Source organism: Bos indicus, chromosome 5 (assembly GCF_029378745.1).
Source record: "Bos indicus isolate NIAB-ARS_2022 breed Sahiwal x Tharparkar chromosome 5, NIAB-ARS_B.indTharparkar_mat_pri_1.0, whole genome shotgun sequence".
NCBI classification, from domain to species: Eukaryota; Metazoa; Chordata; class Mammalia; order Artiodactyla; family Bovidae; genus Bos; species Bos indicus.
In genome coordinates, this window is record NC_091764.1 from 26,431,580 (window position 1) to 26,454,308 (window position 22,729).

At 50.2% G+C, this 22,729-nt stretch overlaps 1 protein-coding gene across 4 annotated transcripts; it reads left to right on the forward strand.

Annotated features, from left to right (window-relative positions):
• Positions 1-307: 307 nt before the first annotated feature.
• Positions 308-14,511, forward strand: CALCOCO1 (calcium binding and coiled-coil domain 1). Of its 4 annotated transcripts, XM_019960412.2 has the most exons (17): positions 308-448; positions 2,578-2,757; positions 3,098-3,200; positions 4,142-4,332; positions 5,782-5,940; positions 6,370-6,518; positions 8,169-8,259; positions 9,214-9,369; positions 9,572-9,826; positions 10,285-10,410; positions 10,895-10,990; positions 11,337-11,445; positions 11,645-11,847; positions 12,396-12,502; positions 12,750-12,821; positions 12,927-12,980; positions 13,479-14,511. In XM_019960412.2, exons 2-17 carry the CDS (start codon positions 2,602-2,604, stop codon positions 13,654-13,656), a joined length of 2,205 nt encoding a protein of 734 aa, XP_019815971.1. In that variant the 5' UTR covers positions 308-448; positions 2,578-2,601; the 3' UTR covers positions 13,657-14,511. The 4 variants fall into 4 exon arrangements, with proteins under 4 accessions (XP_019815971.1, XP_019815972.1, XP_070645098.1 ...); XM_019960413.2 differs by lacking the exon at positions 12,750-12,821; XM_070788997.1 differs by lacking the exon at positions 9,572-9,826.
• The last annotated feature ends 8,218 nt before the right edge of the window (positions 14,512-22,729 follow it).

A 22,729-nucleotide genomic window follows, 5' to 3' on the forward strand; every position in this document is an offset into this window, starting at 1 on the left:
AAAGTAAACAAGAGGGTGTACCAGAACGCTTCGGCCGGCTCTCAAGAATTGTACAAGGGGCGTCAGAGCCGTAACTCCTCCCCACCCCCTAAACACGCACATTACCAACCAGCAGTCGCCGCTAATATAGCTTGCCCCCTCCCAAGGCATCTTGGGCCGTGAAGTCCTTTGGTGGCCACACCCTCGTTGGCTGCAGTGGAAGTGAGAACTACGCCTCCCAGGATGCAGCGGTGAGGCAGCCACCAAGGCCGCCCTCTACTCCGCCCTCCTTACGCACAGCCTCTTGGGATATGTAGTCCCAGTTCTGCGCTGGTTCAACAGGAAAAAAAGTGCAGGAGAACCACAAACCCCAGAAGCCCTCGCGCCCACTCGTCTCCCTCCCTCTCGGAGTCCGAGTGCTGTTTTTGTTGTTGGTGAAAGGTGAGGGAACAGCTGATCCGTCTGTGGGGTAAGAAAACTTGGCCTAATTTGGGGGCGATCTTATGGGGGGTCACCCCACTTTCCAATCTGTGAAAGGATCATCGAAGGGAACCGTAGAAGGGGGAGCAGGAGCGTTTGAGCGTTAACACTTTCCGTACTGGAGAAGCCATCCCCACTGTTTCGGGAGTTCTTGGTCTCATGGGGGGCCTGATCACGGGGGTGCCCTCTTACGGCTCTTGCCTCCCTCTCAGTCCTTCTCTATAAAGCGTGATACGCTTAAGGGAACTCGAGGGAGGCTGAAGTCCGCTCGTTCTCGGCCCAGCAAGACTTGGCCCCACAAACCTTCCGTTTCCCCTTACCCTCTACGCTGCTCCCCTCAACCAGTCCAAAGGCCTTCACTACGCTGGATCCGTGGGGAGGAAGCCTTCCAAGATGTAGAATGTCAAAGAACTCTAGAGCCCTACAGCGTGGTGGGGGGATGGGAACCCCCCACCCCTACCCCCGCAAACACCTGAATCTGGCTACACATACACACCTTAGGTGCCCATAACTCTCTTTCAAACCTGGGGGATATTTCCAGCTGTTATGAATTTTGTGGGGAATATTGTCTTGGGTGCCCAGGACAATGTCTTTGAGAACAATTCAGCCCCTTTTAGAAAGCCAGAATTGTATTGAAGGGGAAAAAACATAGACTAGTTTTCACTAGGGATTTTTCAGAGATGAAAATAAAGAGACACCTCTTGTTGTCAATTAAGTCTCCATTTTGGAGGGAGAAGTAGCTCCATTTTACAGAGCTGGCCCACCTTCCCTTCTCTACTGAGTTTCTGTCTTTTAAAGTCCCTGCCCACCTGACTTAAGCCTGGTGTGGGTTTGTGATGTTTGAGGGTGTGCACATGACTAGTGGCTGTGGTTGACACAGGACTCAGTTCAGTGGGCTGGAGATGAGAGTTGATGAGGGCCATCTCACAGTCCTCCGTTGCAGAGTTCTCTTGATTATTGTTACCTTTCCTCACTCTACCCTCACATTTTCCAGTGAACTCTCCTCACCCAACTTAGAACACCTTTCTTCTTAATCCCATCCTATAGCATGCCTCCAACTACCAGTCCAAGCAGATGGAAGGGTTCAGACATTCAGAATTGAGGCTAAGGGGAACAGAGAAAATGAGGGGGAAGGGGAAAACTAGAGATGGGTTAACAGTCAAACCCGTAGGTTTTGAGCCCTGCTCAAGACCTGAAGAAAAGAATGTGAGGTTCTTTTTGAACTGTTTCTCTTCCTCTCAACATTATGTGTACATTTCCCCGTTCCAAGGGCCCATACTTCCAGGCTGTCCCTACTGGGGGTGGGGCCCCCACATTCCATCTCCCCACAGCACCACATTCCTACTGAGTGTTCCACCTCACCCTTGAAGCAGCCACCTCCAGAATTCTTGACTTTCTGGAGTAATAATTGAGGGAGAGAACCTGTATTTCCATCCTTTCCCTTTGTCTCTTGGATAAGAGTACAGGCTTTATTATTATTATTATTATTCATGGCATAAGACAGGCAAGAGATGGGAAGAGAGGGTGAGAGTTCACAGGCTTCAGGATTGGTCAGCCACATTCCAGCTCCAAAGACTGGCTTGTTACTTTCAGAGATGGCTGCTGTTTTCAGGTGTCATAAGTCATTTCTGGGTACAGCTGGACTGAGCAAGGAGACCTGCTCAGGATGAGGGAGGGCCCACACCTCAGTTGGAAGTTGAATTCAAGAGCCAGAAGATGTGAGGGATGGGGTGAGGAGATGGAGGCTGAAGAATTTGGAATATCCAAGGCTATTAAGAAATGGGAAAGAAGGGACTGACTTCAGGAAGCAGATTCTGGGGTACTGAGGCTTGGTCAGTGAGGCTGTGAAAAGGGAGCAGAAATTAGATCTTAATTCTAGGAAAAGCTTATGACTCAGAGGGTGCAGTGTGAGACAAGATGTGTACCGACCACAAAGGCCAGGCCAATGCCCTAGAAACAAAGATTGATACCTTTAAAGAGTCCTGTAACTCACAAGGGTTGGAAACCAGATACACCTTCATCTCTAGGGGCAAGGGCTGTGGGTGGGTAGGGACAGAGTTGTGGGACAGAGAGGTAGAGGGGAGAGACTTTTTAGGATATTAAATCTTTGTTTCACAGGAGGGCAGATAGCTCGAGACCAGAATGGAAGAGTCATCACTAAGCCGGGCACCATCCCGGGGTGGAGTCAACTTTCTGAATGTAGCCCGGACCTACATTCCCAACACCAAGGTGGAATGTCACTACACACTCCCGCCAGGCACCGTGCCCAGTGCCAGTGACTGGATTGGCATCTTCAAGGTATCCCTAGATCCCCTTTGGGCTCAGGTTTATGGGTCCTGGGTGGTTTGGAATAAGGGGAATGACTTGGTTTCTGGATTCGCAACCTCATAATGATAGGGAAGAAGGGAGAAGGATGTCAGAAATGGCTAAGGCCATCTGTGTAAGCAAAGCCCACCTTCTCCCTATCTTAACCTTGCTCTCTCCTGACACACTAGCATCCCTCCACTTTCCCTGTCTCTCAGCATCCTTGCCACAGCCACACCATCCTGCCCGCCCCCATTCAGTCCCTCAGCCCTTTGCACTATCCAGAGCTGGGAGGTGCATCGCCATACCCCTCTCCCACTGTGGGCTCTGACAGGTGGAGGCTGCCTGTGTCCGGGATTACCACACATTTGTGTGGTCTTTGGTGCCTGAAAGTGTTACTGATGGTTCTCCCATCCACGCCAGCGTCCAGTTCCAAGGTACAAGGAAGAGGAAAAATCGGGAGGGAGGGGTCAAAGGGATAGAGTTTGGAAGAGGGTAATGGGCTCACCAGATATATTAATAGAATCATGGGCTTTTCACAGCATCAGGGGTTCAGACATGAAAGGAACAGTAAAGGGCCAATAACGCTGCCTCCTAAGAAAAAAGGAGGGGACTCCTCCTGTGGAATTAGGAGGTAGGGAAGAGGGGGAAAGTGGCTTCGTATTAAGAAGATGCTCATTAGATTCTAAAAGTGTCAAATCTCAGCTCTAATACTTACAAGCTGTTTGACCTTGGGCAAATTACTTACCCTATCTGTGTCTGTTATCGTAACAGTAAAAGGGGATGCCTGGCTTATAGGAACAATATGAAGATTTAAAATGATACAGATAAAGCTGTTAATACAGTGCCTGGCACATAATGGGTACTCAAAAAAATGATAACTAGTGTTGTTACTGGGTTTCCCTAGTGGCTCAGTGATAAAGAATCACCTGCCAGTGGAGGAGATCTGGGTTCAATCCCTGGGTCGGGAAGATCCCCCGGAGGAGGAAACGGCAGGCCACTCCACTACTGTTGCTTGGGATGTCCCATGGACAGAGGAGCCTGGCGGGCTATGGTCCATGGGGTCGCAAAAGAGTCGGACATGACTTAGCAATTAAACAACAACAACAGCATTGTTGTTATTGTTGTTGTTATTAAAGAGGGTAGGTTTGGGCAAGAGAGGAAAGAGAGGGCGAGGCAGAAAGGAGGGAAAGAGTATCCCAGGGATCAGAAATAGCCTGTGGGAGATGAGAGGAGAGAAAACAGTCTATAGAACAGGGAGCAAGGGGCTGGAGCCAAAGACAGTGGCTAATAAGATACACCAAGGGGAAGAGGGTCTGCTGAGCACCTGAGGGCCTGGCATCATACTGGGGTCCTGGGTCTGTACTTTTCCCCACAGCCAGCTACCTGCCCAAACCTGGAGCCCAGCTCTACCAGTTTCGCTATGTGAACCGCCAGGGCCGGGTGTGTGGGCAGAGCCCCCCTTTCCAGTTCCGAGAGCCACGGCCCATGGATGAACTGGTGACCCTGGAGGAGACTGATGGTGGCTCTGACATCCTGCTGGTTGTCCCCAAGGCAACTGTGCTGCAGGTGAGAAGAGAGCAGCAGAGCTGCTCCCGGGCAAGGGTGTGGGAGGATACCGTTGCAGGGGGCCCCTCCCACTTCCCTGCCCTCGCTGTAGCCTCAGCTGTGACCTCATTGGGAGTTACCCAAAGCCTTGCCTACAGGAAAGTCTCAGTCCGATACTCACAACCACGTAGGGTAGGAAAGCAGACCACCCACAGGCCAGCATCACTCAGTATTTCCTAAGAACTTTTTGAACCTCCTCCTTCTGGGGCTTCATCCTTCCCTGGACTCTGGAGGAAGCTGCAGAGGGTGGAGGGAGGCTCCTTGGGGAAGGAACGTTCCAAGGGAGGGAAGGATGAGACCCATTTCCAGGATGAGTGAGGAGGGAGAGCAGATCGGTAGGGCCCCAGACCTGTGGAGCAGCTACCCACGTGTGGCTCTTCAGCACTTGAAATGTGACTGGTCTAAACTGAGATGTTCTGTATGGATAAAATAGACACTGGGTTTTGAAGACCTAGTATTAAAAAAAGAATGTAAAAGATCTCAATAATGGTTTATATCAATTCCATGTTGAAATGATAACATTTTTGATCGACTGGATTAGATGAATGAATTCCATCTGTTTCTTATTATTTTCCTTAAGCGTCTACTAGAAAATTTTAAGTTATATATGTAGCTTGTATTATTTTTCTATTGGACCAAATAGAGAAGAATTAGGGACAGGAGGCAGATGTTAGCAAGGAAGACTTTGAAGGAAGGGGAAAGAGAGGGCCTGATGGGGAGGACGTCCATGCCCCAGACAAGAGGACAGGCCTGGGGAAGGCTCAGAAGGTGGGAATGAGTAGTTTGAGATTTACGCAAACTCCTGCCCTCTGGAACCCTCTAAGCTTATGGAATTACCAGAAGGATGGGAAGAAGATACTCATATCTTACGTAAGTCAGCGGTGGGTGAACTCCTACCCACTTTCTGTTTTTACATTCATTTTTCTTATTTAAACCTTCCAACAATCCAGGCTAGGGAATCACATGACAGATGAGGAAAGAGACTCAGAGAAATTAAGTACTTTGTTAAGGTCACCTAGCTAGTAAAAACAAAAATCATACTGGAGATTTAAACCCACATCTGTCTGACTCCAGAACAAATAGGGTAAAATTAGGGGAGCCATCCCTTTTGTCTGTGTGGATTGAGAAAGACTTCTGCCAGGTGAGGAGTTCCTGCCATTGCTGGGCAAAGAAGGGGCAAGACCTCGGGGACAAAAGAGAAGAGGGGTGGGCAGTAAGAGTTCGGGGAGCCCATGTGTGATGGGAGGTGGGCAGGATTTGGTAGCACACCAGGCCTCCCTGACTCTCCCCTTTATAGCCTGTACTGATGTAACTTCCCCACCCTGACACGCATCTGCAGAGTGGTGGGGACAGGACCTTGGAATGGGTGCTTTGCAGGCAGAACCCAACTTCTCATCCTGTCCCCCGTAGAACCAGCTGGATGAGAGCCAGCAAGAGAGGAATGACCTGATGCAGCTGAAGCTACAGCTGGAGGGGCAGGTGACAGAGCTGAAGAGCCAAGTGCAGGAGCTTGAGAAGGCTCTGGCAGCGGCCAGGCAGGAGCATGCGGAGCTGGCAGAGCAGTATAAGGTGGGAGCTGGGCCGGTGGGGGGAAGGTCCTGGCTGCCTACCTGGGGTCCAAAATCTAAACCCAGTAAAATGAAGACAGTGAAAGGGAGATGTTAGTGGGCTCTTAATGGTTCTGGCATCAAAGATACAGGCTGAAGGGCTCACAAGTAGTAGTAAACTGGCTGTGATGGGAGACTTGTCCCAAATTGGTAGTGAGACTCAGTTCTCTGAGTCATAGGAGTGCTGAGATAGGGTGGAGGTGGCCATCTTCACTGGAAGGGGATGTGTTCTTACAGTTTCTTCTTCAAGGAAGGTGACTTGTAAAAGATTTTACATTTACAAGGGTAGATGGGTAGGTAGTCAAACTTAGGAATTCTACTCCTAAGCCTTTAGTCCACTCATTGCGAGGTGAGTCTCAGCTTCTCTCTTCTTGGGGAACCTTAATTCCAGGGGCTTTCCCGGTCCCACGGGGAGCTCACAGAAGAGAGGGACATCCTGAGCCGACAACAGGGAGACCATGTGGCCCGCATCCTGGAGCTGGAAGAGGACATCCAGACCATCAGTGAGAAAGTGCTGATGAAGGAGGTGGAGCTGGACAGGTGAGGCACCCTTTCCGCCCCATTACTTCCCTTCGTTTCCTGTGACCCTCAAACCTCAGCCTCCTGTGTCAGGCAGGCAAGACCTGCCTGATGGTTTCTCCTTCCCTTCTCAACTTCACTCAGGGTATTCCAGTTCCTAAAGATATCTCTGTCTGCCAAGCTCTCTTCCATCTTTCAGAATAGGAATACAACCTATTCTGTATTCCTTACCTTTAGAAATAATCATTAGTATTTATTGTGCAGCGAAGGTGAAGCAGGAGCTAGGAGTGCAGGATTTGGAAGAACGGAATGGATAGAATGGTCCAGGCAAGATAAGAGAGGGTGGATTTCAGATTTTACTTCAGCAAAGCATAAGATTAGACTCTGTTCTCATTATTAGGAAATGTTAGAACTGGTGATCAAGAAATGTTATGGGATCTTTGCCCTGAAAACAGGTACAAATCATAGAACCTTAGCATTGGGAGAAATGTAATGTATTTAAGAGGGTATGTGAGGGAAGATCACTGCCTCAGAAGGTGGCCTCTTTATCAGAAAGCCATCATTTTTTTTATCTCTTGTGTCATATTTACTCTGCTGTAGCTTTCCTGATTGGTCCTGGTGTAGACCTCTGGAGCCACATAGAATAAATTTCTATCTTCTGCTAGACAACTATTCTCTGTACCATATAGCACAAATATTGGCCACCTCCCTTGCCTCTCCTTCAGATTTTCACCAGGAGAAACACTTCTTTCATCAAATGACATAATTAAGTTTCTTTCATTCAGTGCTGGTAGATTTAATATCTTTTTAAAAACTCTTTGGAGAAAAGCAGCATGCTATCCAAGACCCAGAGTAAAAAGTGAGTTGGTCCCTAAGGCCTCTTCAGTCTAGGATGTGTTAGTCTTGCCCTAGGGAGATACTAAATGTCTAGGTTCTAAATCATGGAATAGAAACGTTGGGATCAAACCAAGCACCTGGAAAAGATCAGGGACTGTCTAGACCAGGGGTCAGCAAACTGTGGCCCACATGCCAAATCCAGCCTACCACGTGGTTTTGTATAGCCCTCAAGGTAAGAATGGTTTTGACAATTTTTAATGCTTGAATAACAAAAGAGTAGTTATATTATGTGACATGTGAAAATCAAATGAAATTCAAATTCCAGTTTTCATAAAAACTTCATTGAGACAGCCAGGCTCATTCATTTACATCCTGTCTATGGCTGTTTCCACACTCCCGTGGCAGAGTTTAGAGGTTGCCACAGAGTCCACACAACCTGCAGAACTAAAATACTTACTCTCAGGCCCTTTACCGAACACATCTGCTGACTTCTGACCTAAATCAAAAGTTTGTCATTAACGATGACTGGCCCCAGATGTCTACAAAAATCTGGGTTCCAGTCTCTTGATTGAGTGCAGACAACTGGGAAGCCATCAGCAGAGCTTCCCTCAAAGAGACACACAGAGAGGAAGGAACAACTATCTACCCCCAGACTGCGCTCCAAAGCCAGCAATCTCAGATACCTGGGGCTTAGACCTAGAATTTGGGTGTCCCAGAGAGGTGGTGTTCTGGGCTAGACGAGCCCCAGCAGAAGGGCTGATGACAAAGTCTGAGTCTTTTTGTTCCTTCTCTGGAAACCGATAAGTCACCTGACATTGTGTCCACCACTCACAGGGTTAGAGACACGGTGAAGGCCTTGACTCGGGAACAAGAGAAGCTCCTTGGGCAGCTGAAGGAAGTGCAGGCAGACAAGGAGCAAAGCGAGGTAAGGCTCCAAGTTGGTTTGCTCTCTCAGTTGTCCATCCCATGTTTTACTATAAACTTACTTCTACAAATTCAGATGTATAACATTTCCTTATAAAATGATGAAAGCAATTAGATAATTTTGATGGATACCAAACTTTGAAATTGGAGGTTATGGATGACGGTTTTGTTGGCCTCAGCAGCTAACCTGTTTCTGTATCGTGTGTGGTTATACAGTATTGAGTATACCTTGAGTCTCACATACAGACCAGTACAAATGATCATTTTTAAGCTTCTGCCTTGCAATCTCAGTTCACTCTTCACGTCAATAGAAAATACAGTTGAAATTTTATTCTGAGGTTTTCACAAAAATGGATTAACCTGGAAGCACATGTCAGTGCCTGGGGCTCTCCAGTGTGCTAACATGTGAGTCTATACATTGTCTTCCAACATCATTTTTCATAATTTGGAAGAAACTGAAATCAAATATTGAAGCTTCCAAATGGCTTCATCAGAACCCAAGGATGGAGAAGCATCCATCCTGTGGGCTGCTAGGGAGAGAACAGAACTGCACATGGCACCAAGGTGTCCAGCCTGAACGACTTGGGACGGAGTTAGTACCATGGACAGAAACAAGTGGCAAGGACGGGGTGGAATGGGAGGTGGAATATGGCGAGTGTGAGAGCCCACACCACATCCAAGTTGAGTTTTGGTCTAAAAGGAAGCGTAGGGGAGCAGACATGAGGCATGGGATGCCTAGATTCACATAAGACCCCAGGCTGTGCCACTGGAGATGGGACGTTCAGGATTGAGTTGCTTTGTGCTGAGAACCCAGGAAGGGCTGGCCAGGGCTGACAGTTTGAGTTTGTGTTAAATCTGAGGAGTGGAACCTTGGCTTTTCTCATCACAGAGGTCCATCTGCCCAGTCACCCCAAATATGTATTCCCTTTCCTTACCTCCTCTCCACCTCCACCAGGCTGAGCTCCAGATGGCACAGCAGGAGAACCGCCGCTTGAATTTGGAGCTGCAGGAGGCCAAGGACCGGCAGGAGGAGCAGAGTGCTCAGGCCCAGCGACTGAAGGATAAGGTGGCCCAGATGAAGGACACCCTCGGCCAGGTCCAGCAGCGGGTGGTGAGTGAAAGCCCTGGGCAACAGGAAGCAGCAAACGTTCCAGGGCTGGTTGTAAACAAATAGGGGGAAAGGCATGGCTCAAGACTAAAGAACCCAGGCCTGAGGTCCTGATGCAATGGGGGACAGGAAGGAACCTAGTTGTCTTCCTGGCTCAAGAGATGACTGCTGGGAGCCCTGATTCCATCTCCTCCTCTCTCCCGAGGCTGAGCTGGAGCCCCTGAAGGAGCAGCTTCGAGGGGCCCAGGAGCTTGCAGCCTCAAGCCAGCAGAAAGCTGCCCTTCTTGGGGAGGAGTTGGCCAGCGCAGCGGGAGCCCGGGACCGCACCATAGCCGAGCTGCACCGCAGCCGTCTGGAGGTGGCCGGAGTCAACGGCAGGCTGGCTGAGCTCAGTCTGCACTTGAAGGAGGAAAAAAGCCAGTGGAGCAAGGAGCGGGCAGGGCTGCTGCAGAGTGTGGAGGTAGTGGGATGGGGGATCTGCAGGTTCCTGGTCACTACTGCCCCCACCTCAGTGTGGTCAAATCCCCTGGGGGGACAGAAACAAGGGTGAGAACCTTCATGGACTTAGGGGTGAGGAGGGCCCATGAGGGAGGGATATTCACTGTCCCGGTGTGGCCCCTCCCTGCAAGGAGTGTCCAGTTCCTGATCTTCATAGCACCTGCCTTTGTTAACATCTTGATTCAGATACATGTTCCACCCTACGCCCCAGCCCTGCACGATACCCATTCCTACTCAGCAAGGCACCTTGCTCTCAGAGCCCTTCCTTCTTTCAAGGAATGAGGAAGGCAAGAAGGGAAGATGTCTCTAAATGGCTCCAAAACATTCAGTCCAATAAAGAAGAGACACAGTGAGGAATGGCGCTGTTGCCAGTGGCATCCCTTACCCTTAACGTCCCGTTTGCTTCTTCGGCATCTCCAGGCAGAGAAGGACAAGATCCTGAAGCTGAGTGCAGAGATACTTCGATTGGAAAAGGCAGTGCAGGAGGAGAAGACTCAGAGCCAAGTTTTCAAGACTGAACTGGCCCGGGAAAAGGACTCTAGCCTGGTGAGGCACCCAGCCTCCCCAGAGCCCCAGGCGGGGCCTCCCTAGGCATCAGTGCCCCTTCCCTCTGCCTTGGCTGTGGGCTCAGAAGTGCTGAGCACTCACTTCCCTGGTGGGCGGCATTCCACTTGCAGGCCTCCCATCCCTCATTGGTTGGAAGCCTGCCATGTGCCTTTCTGCTCTCGGCACACATTCTGGGCCCAGTGGGGATGACTCAGGAGAATTCTAGGGTGGCCCTTCTCTGACCACGGCCTCTGCACCCCAGCCCAGAGGCAGTCCTCCCAGTCCCCACTTGGGAGGTGGAGGCAAGGACTCGGGTGAGTCTCCTGCGGTTGAGACGGGGCTGTCGGAGGAGGAGAGTCAGGCCTCCCGTGTGTCGGGGCAAGCGAGGAGTGAAAGCATGAGGAGTCGTGGTTCCACGTTGTGGCATCCAGGTTCTAGGAGGCACGTTCTAGGCTCCAGATTCCATCTGGCCCTTTCCCCCCAGGTGCAGCTGTCAGAGAGCAAGCGGGAGCTGACAGAGCTGCGCTCAGCGCTGCGTGTGCTCCAGAAGGAAAAGGAGCAACTACAGGAGGAGAAGCAGGTGAGAGCCCAGAAGCGCCCCTGGATGCCTGAGAGGAGGACCGAGGGCTGGAAGCTTGGTGTCTTCTTGTCGTCTCTCGACTTAGAGACGGGCATCAGTAAGAAGGGCCCAGAGGCTAAAAATGGGACCATGGCTCCTCTTAGAGGCCTACCTGGCAGGATAGGGGAGGGTTGCTGGGGGAAGCAGGGTGGGCATGGCAGGGTGGAAATCTGCCTTAAACCCTCCCACCTTTTGATGAAGGCATCAAATTCTCAGGAGCTCAGAGATCACCCTGGACGAGGGGAAGGCTTTGTGGGGCTGCCTGGTTCATACCTTCTCAGCCTCTCACACTTCTCCCCACTTCCAGGAACTGCTGGAGTACATGAGAAAGCTGGAGGCCCGCCTAGAGAAGGTGGCTGATGAGAAGTGGAGTGAGGACCCTGCCACAGAGGACGAGGAGGCCGCCGTGGGGCTGAGTCTGTACACCCACAGTCTTGTGACACCCCCACCCAACTCTCCCTCCCCATGTGACCCTCTGGGAGCAGTCTCTGCCCTCCGTGTTTTGCCTTCTTCCTTCCCAGACCCTGGTCCCTGATTTGCTAACTATATTTTTCCTCCAGAGAAGCCAGAGCTGATCCAACCCTCTTTCTTCTCTGCCTGCTCCCTTGCCTACAGGCTGCCCAGCAGCTCTGACAGACTCGGAGGACGAGTCTCCAGAAGACATGAGGCTTCCACCCTACAGCCTGTGTGAGAGTGGGGACCCGGGCTCCTCCCCTGCCACGGGGCCGCGAGAGGCTTCTCCCCTCGTGGTCATCAGCCAGCCAGCTCCCATTGCTCCCCAACTCTCAGGGCCAGCTGAGGACAGTAGCTCAGACTCGGTGAGCAGAGAGGAGAGACTGAACAGGGGCAGGGACAAGGGGTAGGCCCAATCCCAAGTGGCCCAGCCTGCAGAGCAGGGAGCTTTAGCTATACAGGGCTCTCTTTCTCTTGGAGGAGAGCAAGGAAGGCCCAGGCTGTCTTTAAGGCCACCCAGTAGACACCACCCCAAAACCCAGTGTGACCCAATAGCTCACTGCTGCCACCCCCTCTTCCCATGCCCATTTTCTTCCTGTGCACCAACCCCCATCCAAATGCTTCTCCTGGGACTTCCCTGGCAGTCCAGTGGCTAAGACTGCTCACTCCCAGTGCCCAGGTTCCATCTCTGGTTGGGGAACTGCGTCCTACATGCCGTGATTAAGGCCCAGTACAGCCAAATAAATTAACAAAAATAAACATTAAAAAAAAAAATGCTTCTCATGCCCCACTCTTACTGCAGCCCTCTTAACAACCTCGGCCTAGTCTGCTCGTCCCTTACCTGCCCCAGCACTCTGCTCCCCCCGTCTTGGGACATTACCCCAAGACTCAGCCCTATCCCTTTGGTGCCCAGGAGGCTGAAGATGAGAAGTCGGTCCTGATGGCAGCTGTGCAGAGTGGGGGTGAGGAGGCCAACCTGCTACTTCCAGAACTGGGCAGTGCCTTCTATGACATGGCCAGGTGAGTGCTCAAGGGGGCAGACAGCAGGGAGGATGCCCGTGGAAAGGGCACCCAGGTGAACAGTCCTCATGCGCTTCCACCACCTCCCTCTTCTTGGCCCCAGCTAAGAAAAGGAGATGTAGCTGTGTTGACGCAGAGAATGACCCAGCACCCCAGATCACTGGTGCCTTCAGGCAGCCCTCCCCAATCCTATCAATGCACATGCGCACTCGGGCCCTGCCTTTAACTGGCTTCTGTGTTGTTCTAGCACCGTCCTCTGCAGAGCCCAAATTGCCCTGCATCCCCCCTCTCCTGCCCCTACGCCTTCCCCAGCCACCAGGTAAGTGCCTAGGCTCTGTCAGGGGTTGAAGGGAGGTGACCAAGGCCCCCAGGGACAGGAACAGAGAGAAGACTGGGGTCCAGCATCCCTCTGATCACCCCGCAGATGCTGTCGCTCCTCTCTGACTCCCCTGGGCAATCCTTTGGGTGGCGGATTCAGGTATCAGATTGTGCCCCGCCTGCACCCCCCCGCCACCCGCCTTCCCTTTTCCCCCTGCAGGTCAAGAGGGGAAGGCAGGGAGGCAAGAGAGGTTTTATCGTCCAGCCCCCAGCTTCTCCTGGATATGAGATGGGCTCGGGGCAAGGAGGAGGTGATGCTGTCATCCTTCCAGGCTGGAGCAGGAAGATGAAGGACGATGTCAGACTCATTTTCAGCCTCATTAGGCAGCAGACGGAGATGGAGGGAGGAGAGCAGGGGGTTGGGGGAAGGGCTGTGTACTGGAGCAACCAGCAGGGACTAAAGAAAAGAGGGCACGGGGGAGCCTGGAAGCTAAGGCTTCCAGTGCTGTGGGGAGAGGGGACTGTGAGAGGCTTGGAGAGGACGTTAGGAACAGGGTCATCTGGGAGCCCCCGTGTGTGGGTCCCCCTCCCTGAGATCCAAAAGCCGAGAAGGCAGCAGAGCATGCTGACCCTCTCTTTCCCCTCTGTCTTTCTCTAGTGGCTTTGCTGTGGGTCCCTTGACAGAGGCCAGCACTGGGGGCCCTGCCACCCCGCCGTGGAAGGAGTGTCCTATTTGTAAGGAGCGCTTCCCAGCCGAGAGTGACAAGGATGCCATGGAGGACCACATGGATGGACACTTCTTTTTCAGCACCCAGGACCCTTTCACCTTTGAGTGACCCCACCCCCCACTCCCAGTCCACACACAGACACACACTTACACACATACACACACTCATGCATAGACATACACTTAGATTTCATGCCTCTTTTCCAACACCCTCCACTCCATGATATTCTGTTGCCTGAAAACACCCCAGGCTCCCCAACATCATCCTCTCCCAGCTGGCTCTTCTGTCCAGGCAGGGGTTCCTTCCTGGAAGCAGTGGCTGAATTTACTCCCTGAAAGCGGTTTTGGAGGAACCAAGATGGAGGAGGCCTTCTCTAGGGGGAATGGAATCACCCCCTCCTGGCTCCGGTTGCTTCTGTTAGTCACACCAACCACTGCACCACCACCACCACACACACTCACACTCTCTGATGCCCCAAAGCCAATTCCTGGGGCACGCCGCCCCCCCTTTTGTTCGGGGTCTGTGTTTGTTTACCTGAGTTTTCTCTGGGGCCTGCATTGACATCATGACCTCTTTAGGTCTCTTCCGGTTCTGAGCTTCTCTGGTTCCTCCTCCTGTTCCCCCGCTGCCTTCCATACCCCAACCCAGCCTTTTCCATACCATTAGATATAAGTTTGGAGGTTTCTTTTGTATTTTTGAGGTTTTCTGTACTTTATCTCCTGTCCCTCTCCACCACCATCCCCCAGGGTCCTCACATGGAAAGAAATAATGTACTTGTGCCTTCTCTGAGGGATGGGGGAACAAATGGTCCCAGGTGTCCCCACTTGCCAGCCCTCCCTCGCTCACCACATCCCCCTTCAGCAATAAGAGCTCCCCCCACATTGCTCTCCCCCTGCCAGTAGTTGAACAAATATATTTATATGATATGTATAACTATTCTAATAAAATGTGTTCTTATCATGAGGTGTGACTAGAGCAAAAATGCTCAAGACCTCTGGCTCTTAGACCTTGGTGGAGGGAAGAGGAAGGGAGGAAGGGCCCCCCCAGCCAGCCCCATGCCTTAGGGAGGAGACTAGCAGTATTTTTCCATGATGCCTCCTGATACGCTGGCCACCGGTGGGAAGTGAGGAGAGAGGAACCTTTGTCTCAGATGGGGGTCTGGTTGGGGAACACTGCAGTGCAGGAGGGGGCAAACTGAGGGGGAGGGGAGGGTTGTTCCCAGGTGGAGCAATGTGGGACCTGGGATATGGGCCGAGGTGTGTGTCTCGAAAGTAGGGTGAAGTTTCCACCGCTGAGACCTTTACTCTCCAGCCTTCACTGTACCTGAGCCAAAGGACAGACATTACTCCCGTTAAGAGTACACCCCTTTGAGTATCAGCTTGGTAAAAAATGTCCTAAACCTATCTCTAGAATTATTTGAATTTCTCCCAACCCTGCCTCCCTCTCTCCCTCTGTTCCAATCTTCAGATACATGCAGACTCTACAAACACAAAAACACATTCATCCACCCTAACTAGCTTCACAGGCTAGACAGACACACACGCAGCATCACAAAGCATGAATTAAGGACCCACGTGCTCACCAAGGCTCTCGGCAGTACCCGGCATTAGCCGTGTCTACAGCCCACTGTTCTCCACTCCAGTTGCTGTCTTATCAGCCACCCTCCATTCCCTTCAGGGCCCATGGATGGGCCACCCCCACCATTCCCTCTCTGCATCCACCTGAAACCTTCCTTGCCCACCCCCTTCCAGCCCCACCTGGGTGACATCTTACATCCTTCCTTCTCTCACGTTGCTGTCTCCTAGCAACCCCATCTCGTTCCCTGAATCCCTTCCAAGGAAATTAGAGATAATGGATCTCTCCTCTCTCCATCTCTACTCCTCTTTATTGATCCTCCTTTAATGAAAGTTAATTATAACAATGATTTAATTAATAGAATCCCTCTCTTCCTTTATTGCTTCCCGTATTAAGACTATTAATAAATACGAGCTGGGCTGACAGAGGCATCTATCACCCGCCTGGGATTCCCCCAACCCTCCTTTTTTCCTCCCCCTTATCCCCTCCCTCTCTTGGCCTATAAACTTGCCGGGGTAGTGGGGGTTAATCAGAGAGGAATTATGAGCCAACATCCCCAGCAGGAGGTGCATTTAATGAAATCACTTGTGATTTATGTCTGGGGGAGGTTGGAGAAGGAAGAATCTGGAACCCAGACATCCTGCTTCTAGAAAGGTACCGCCCCCCCAGTGCAAAAGAGGAGGAAGGGGAGCAGAAAGAGGGACCCAAGGCCTTTACTGCCACCCCACAGCCCCTGCAAAGCCACACACACCCTGGCAGGAGCCACAAGGGTAGCTGCACAAGGCCATCGACACAGAGGCTGCCAGACTTAAAGTGCTTCTGAGGAGTGTAGTGTAAGTTTCACTCTTTCCCACCTCCACAGCTACATAGGCCATTTTCACCTCTTTCCCTTCTCCCCAGCCCAGTTCTGCTTCACCTTCCCAATCTACTCCGCACTCTCCTCCTTCATGAGGCTTCCCCAGTCCCTCATCAGACCCCTCAACCTGGGCATCTAGAATTTCCAGCCCCTCCTTTCTCTGCCCTTAGTATGTCTTCTGGTGTGCAGTCTGCACCTTCAGACTAGGAGTTCCCTGGAAATGTAGAATGATTTCTCTTCCTCACTTATGATTTTCCTACCCCAGGTGCCAGTGCCTGACACGGGGCGCTCAGGGGAGAGTAATTGACTGCACAGGCAGGGAAGGAAGACAGCTGGGTTCCCATCAGAGTTTTCTCCTGCTCACGGTGAGGTATTTGGCAACTCAGCCTTCCTACTGTTCCCCTCCTGTAATGGATCGTCTGTCTTCCTCTGCTTCCCAGTACTCTTGCAGAAAGTGATGGACCTGAATGGGCTCAGACCAAGTAGCAGCAAATAGGAACTCAGGTGTCAGTATTTGGGGAGGGATGAATGAGTCCAAACATCACTCCCCCCTTACAGAAGCTCAGTGGCGGCCTGTTACCTACAGCAATGCAATGTGTGCAGTCGGGGCACTTCACCAACTCGCCTTTCCATTTCCTACCCTACCCTGGGGAACCCTGGACTCCAGTTTTACAGAACCACTCCACAGAAATAGGCACTGCTTTTGTATGCCTCTGAGCACATGCTTTTGCCTCAAAAGACACCTCCTCATGAAGCCTTTCTTCATCCCCTTCATTATCCTCTGAGGTACCACATGCTAGCACTTTGTCAAAACTCGCTATATGTGTTTGCAAGTTTTTCTTCTCTCTCAATGATATGCAGCTTGAGAGAAGGGGTACTTAATTAATCAAGACTCGGGGAGACAAAGCTTCCTGTGGATAATGACATGGGGGCTGAGTCTTAATGAATGTGTACTTGTTAGCTTAGTGTATGCAGGCAGACAGGACAAAATAGGGAAGACCGAACTCACTAAGAAATCCCAACGCTAAGAAATATTGATCCTCACTCAGCTCTGAATGAGGATTGGATATGACGTGGGAAGTGAAGCTGGACAGATGGATCATAGACATCTACTCATACATTTCCTCAACAAACTCTCACTGAATGCCTACTATGTGCTAGGTGCTGTTCTAAGCACTAGGAAGCTGCATGAACAGATAGGAATGTGTACACTCAAAGAGCTTACACTCTATTGCAAGATCATGAAAGTCCAAAGAAACCAGTTAGGAACCCACTGTAATAACCCGGGCCAGAACATTGAGCCTAGAACTAGGGAGTTTCCTGGTGGTCCAATGGTTAGAACTTGGCACTTTCACTGCAGTGGCCCATGTTCAATCCCTGCTTGGGAAACTTAGATCCCAAAAGCTGATCAGCGAGGCCGAAAAACAGTGTACACTGAACTTAAGCGGTGTCAAGAGGCAAAGAGGCAGAATTCTTTAGAATGCAGAATTAGTGGGACTTGTTAATAATCAGATATGGGAATTGAACAGAAGGAGTCCTGTTGATCCCAGGTTTCTGCTTTCAGTGACCAGATAACCAGTGATGCCATTCACCAAATTAAGAATACAAATGGAGAAATAATACCTTGGGGGAAAAGGTTATCAGTGCAGTTTTGCCTTGTTGAATTCTCAGTGTCTTAAAGATCTTTCAAAGGAGACAGGACCCCAGTAGACAATTGGATAGATATTTAAGTCCAGAGCTCAGGATGGGTTTAGAGCAGAAGAGAGAAACTTAAGATCCTTGTAAGTAAAGATGATACAAGTGAAGAAAGATTACCCAGGCCTCCCTGAGTGTAGAGTGAGAGGTCAGAGGACCAAGGCAGCACTCAGGACACCATCAACATGGAAGAGAAGGATGGGGAGTGCTGAGCCATGGAGAAAATAGAAGAATCAGAGAGGTAGGAAGCAGCTCAGGGGAGGTGAGTCAAGGAAAAAGGCCACAGCAGCAGGTGCAACAGAGAAGCCAGGGAAAGTTTCCCTGGAAATAGCTGGTTTGACAGCCAGGAGGTCACTGGCAACTCAGCAAGAGGCACTTAAGGAGAGTGTTTCAGGTAGAAGTAATTGTACAGCTGGACTTCATAGAGCCTGAAACAGATACCCTGCAATAGATATGCAATTCTTCTGACCCATGGGAAGTGGGGACATGTCTCTAGTCTCACAGAAAAACAAGGACTCCTAAGTCAAGGTGTAAGTACAATCAAGGGTGGGAACCAAGATGTCTGGATCCCACATCAAAGATCCTGCTGCCTGTGACCAATCAGATTTAGGCACTCTCTAAGCCTGCACTGCCCACATGGTGGCCACCAACCACACGCCACTACTGAACACTTGATTTTTTTTTTTTTAATTTCTTTTGCTTTTTGGCCTTGCAGCATGAGGGATCTTATTTCCCCAACCGGGGATAGAACCTGTGCCCTGTGCAACAGAAGCTTGAGTCCTAACCATTGGACCACCAGTGAATTCTCCACTAAAACACGCTTGAAATGTGACTAGTGTAGACAGATTTGTCAACTGCAAATCGCATAACAAATTTCATATTTAACACCAAAACTAAAACAAATTTAAAATAATGTTATATTGACTGCATGTTGAAGGGATATAATATTTTGAATAGATTGGGTTAAATAAAATACATTATTAAAGGTAGTTTCACCCAGTTCTTTTTCAAATGTGGCTATTAGAAGATTTTGGGCTTCCCAAGTGGCACTAGTGGTAAAGAACCCACTATCCAACGCAACAGACGTAAAAATGCCAGTAAAAGATGGGTCCAGAAGATCCCCTGGAGGAGGGCATGGCAACCCACTCCAGTATTCTTGCCTGGAGAATCTCATAGACAGAGGAGCCTGGCGGGCTATGGTCCGTAGGGTCACAAAGAATCAGACACAACTGAAAGCGACCTAGCATGCATGCAGGCACTAGATTTTAAATTATGTATGTGACCCATATTAAATTTCTACTGCACAGCATTAGTCTAAGCTTTGCCACTAAATAGGACCCCTACAATACCCAGCCTCCCAACATCCTCCTAGCAGAAACAGAAAGGCCTGGAATCCCAAGATTGCATTCTGTAGGTACCTGTATGTCTCATGCTCCCAATGCCAGAACCCATAGCAAGAGATTCCAGTGTTCAGTACCCAACCTCCCCAGTTTTTCTGTGCCTGTCCCTTCTTCTCCAGGTACCTGTTGATAATCAGATAAGAGCAGAAATGTCCTATTGTAACTCCCAGAAAAGTAGATTTTTCCCCCTACCTAAGAGTTCCAAATCTCTCTCCCATCCCTAAATTTAAAAGCCATGTCTTCCTGTTACCTCCATTTCTCAACTCCTTCTTTGCCTTTCTGAAACCTTGAAAATCTCTCAAACGGGTAGAAACACAGAGTGATAGCAATCACCAGGATTTAGAGATCTTGGCAAGCCACTCCAGTACTCTTGCCTAGAAAATCCCATGGATGGAGGAGCCTGGTAGGCTGCAGTCCATGGGGTCGCTACGAGTCGGACGTGACTGAGCGACTTCACTTTCACTTTTCACTTTCATGCAATGGAGAAGGAAATGGCAACCCACTCCAGTGTTCTTGCCTGGAGAATCCCAGGGACAGCAGAGCCTGATGGGCTGCCATCTATGGGGTCGCACAGAGTCGGACACGACTGAAGCGACTTAGCAGTAGCAGCAGCAGCAGCAGACTTAGTTTGCCGTATTTCCTAATCACGTGACCTGGAGTGAAACACCTCATCTCTCTGAACCCTCATCTGCAAAACGGATCTGTGATGATTATATGAGATCAGCTGTGTAAAACACCTTGTGCAGAGCCAGTTACTTTGTAACTTGGGGTTTCTCACTTTGCTTCTTACCCCTGAATATCTGGAGAATTAGGAAAAGAAACAGCAAACTCAGTTTCATGTATATGGACTAATAGAATCTTAAAACCAAAAAGGGGCTTAGAGGTATATTTCCAGCTTCCCATTCAGTGCAGAAATCTCCTAGACTCCATCCCTTATTGGTAGTCATCCAACCTCTGCTTAAACATCTCCAGGGGCCATTCACTGGTTCACTCAATAAACAAGAACAAGGCACTGTGGGAGCCACAAAGAAGGGCAGGCACAGCTCTCGCTGTTAAAGAGCCTACTTATATAATAGCAAAAAGGATAGAGAAATTACTATCACATAAGATAAACATTGGTATGTGCCAGTCAAGGTACATACAGAGCCAACAACCTTATAGGTTAATATATGTGCAACAAAGTGTAGCTCTAATGTTGAAATCCCTCCTAAATCCCAGACCTCCGTGTTCCCATTCATTTCATGGAAAATGCAGCAAGATCCTTCCACATTAGATCTTGGGTCACTCTCTTTTTTTTATTTTGTTTTTGGCTGTGCTGGGCCTTCATTGCTACATACGGGCTTTCTCTAGATGCAGCAAACTGGGGCTGCTCTCTAGTTGCGCTGTGTGGGCTTCTCACTGCAGGGGCTTCTCTTGCTGTGGAGAACGGGCTCTGGGCATGTGGGCCAATAGTTGAGGCATATGGGCTTAGTTGCTCTGCTGCGTGTGGGATCGTCCCAGATCGGGGATCCAAACCACGTCCCCTGCATTGGCAGGTGGATTCTTAACCACTGGACCACCAGGGAAGTCCCATGGGTCATTCTTAAGGAGGACATTTTTTGTAAAAACCTTTAAAATTCCAGGAGGGTGTGACCATGGAAAAGGCTAGAACAGATAAATGGTAGCACAGGTGTAGGGAGAACTGCAAGATCCTCTGGCCTCTTCTGTCTCAGAATTTCTAGGAATCCCTAGATGTCTACCCTAGATGTACAGTCCCTTACGTACTACCAGCAATTCCTGTCGCCCTGGGAAGCCCTGAACATCCCCACTCTCGGGGCTCATCCAAATGTCTTCCTGTGTGCTCTTCTTTTCTTTTTCATCCCATCCCTCTTACATTTTTTCATCTTTTATCACCATCTCTATGATTTTCTTTGTGTCCATCTGTGCTTCAGTCTGTCCCTCTCATTACTTTGATTTGGCGTATCTGATATTCTCAAGGTCTTTCTGTCTCTCAGTCTCCCTCTCTTTTACTCTTTCATCATTCTCGATTTCTTGGTTGGTTTCCATTTTCTGTCTCTGGCCTCGCTTTCTCCCCAGCTGCCGCAAAGCCATAAACCCAGCCGGCCCTGCAGCAGGCAGCCGCCAATCACTGGGCTCCAGGAGTTGCGGGGAGGGGGCTGCAGAGAGAAGGGGGCTTGGAAAAGCTGGGGCGTTGTTGCTACAGCATGGGAGGGGAGAGGCAGAAAAGAGCAGAGAGATGCCACTCCCAGAAGGCGACCACAGCTTTCCTGCAGGGAGCAGACGCCTGACCCCTCTTTCTGTTGGGAATCAGGGTACCTGGGTCCTTCCCCTGTACTCCCCAAATTGTGATTTCTCATCTAAAACCACAGGTCACAGGTCACTCACTCCACCAGAGATTTGCCGCCTCCTTCATTTTTAGGCTGTCCCAAGATGAAGCAGCTAAGGGACCCTGGGAGTCTCGGGATGTTTGGGACATACGTTACATGAACAATGGGACAATAAATGGATGATCAAGACATGGTGCTGGGAAGACACTGAGAAGAGGCAGACTCTTAATTGGTCAAGGGCGAACCCGAAGGTTGCGCAATCCAGGCTCCTTACTTGCTACCTGCATCCCCAAAGCAGGACTGACAGCCTGAAACCCTGGTCCCTAGTCTAGGCTGGGATTGGGCAGTTTAGGTGCTATATAAGGAGCAACTATCCAGCTTATCAACAGGAAACTACAGGGCCTGGGGAAGGGGAGGGGTGCTAGAAAGGGAAAGCAGGAAAGGGGAGGGATTAGTGAGAGATTTTAGGAGAAGACAGAGGAGGAACTTTCCCTTCTGTTCGGGCCCAGCGAGTGGTAATTCCTGGTGTGCCGGCGACCCCTGCCGGCTGCGCACCTCACTGCTCAGGAGAAGGGAAGGAACAGCCGGCCTGTGTGGGTCGCAGCGTGGGTTGAATACGACACTGTGTTTTGTGAGGGTGTCACCGTACAGCGGTCACGGTGCCTGTGGTACCCCACCTGAGATTGTATGTGGGCACCCCTGGGTGATGGCAGTAATATGACCGAGCACAAAAGTCACAAAGTTCAGGCTCTGAACTCCTGGCTGCCCCTCAGGGAGTCCAGACTGCGAAGGGGGAGGTCTCTGAGCGCAACAGACGCCTCACTAACGTCATGTATGAACCCACTCGTTGAGGCTCTGCGGGCATCAAAGTAAAATTTACCTGTCCGAGTTTAGGGGGGAAAGTGTGGACTTTGGAAGCAGACTTACCTAGGTTAAAATCCTGATTCCCTGTACTAGCCATCTGACCTCAGGCAAGTTACTTAACTTCTCTGAGTCCAATTTCCTCACTTGAAAGGCATGTTAATACCCATCTCACAGGGTTATTGTGAGTGTAGCCCATAGATAGATGCTAATTTTCTGCCTCCCTTTTCCTTTACCTCCCACCCCAAAGATGCGGCAGGGATTGCAAAAGGCAAATGAACTGAGGATATTGTTGACACTGATGATGGTGGTGGTTTATATTTACATCACTCACGCAAATCATTTTAAACATATTTTTAATACGTGGCTTTTTTCCTTTTTATTAGCCAAGCACATCATGATCATGTTTTATTGTGATAGAAATATCCTGATGTTATGGCAGGTATGTAGAAGGACAGCCTTATGAA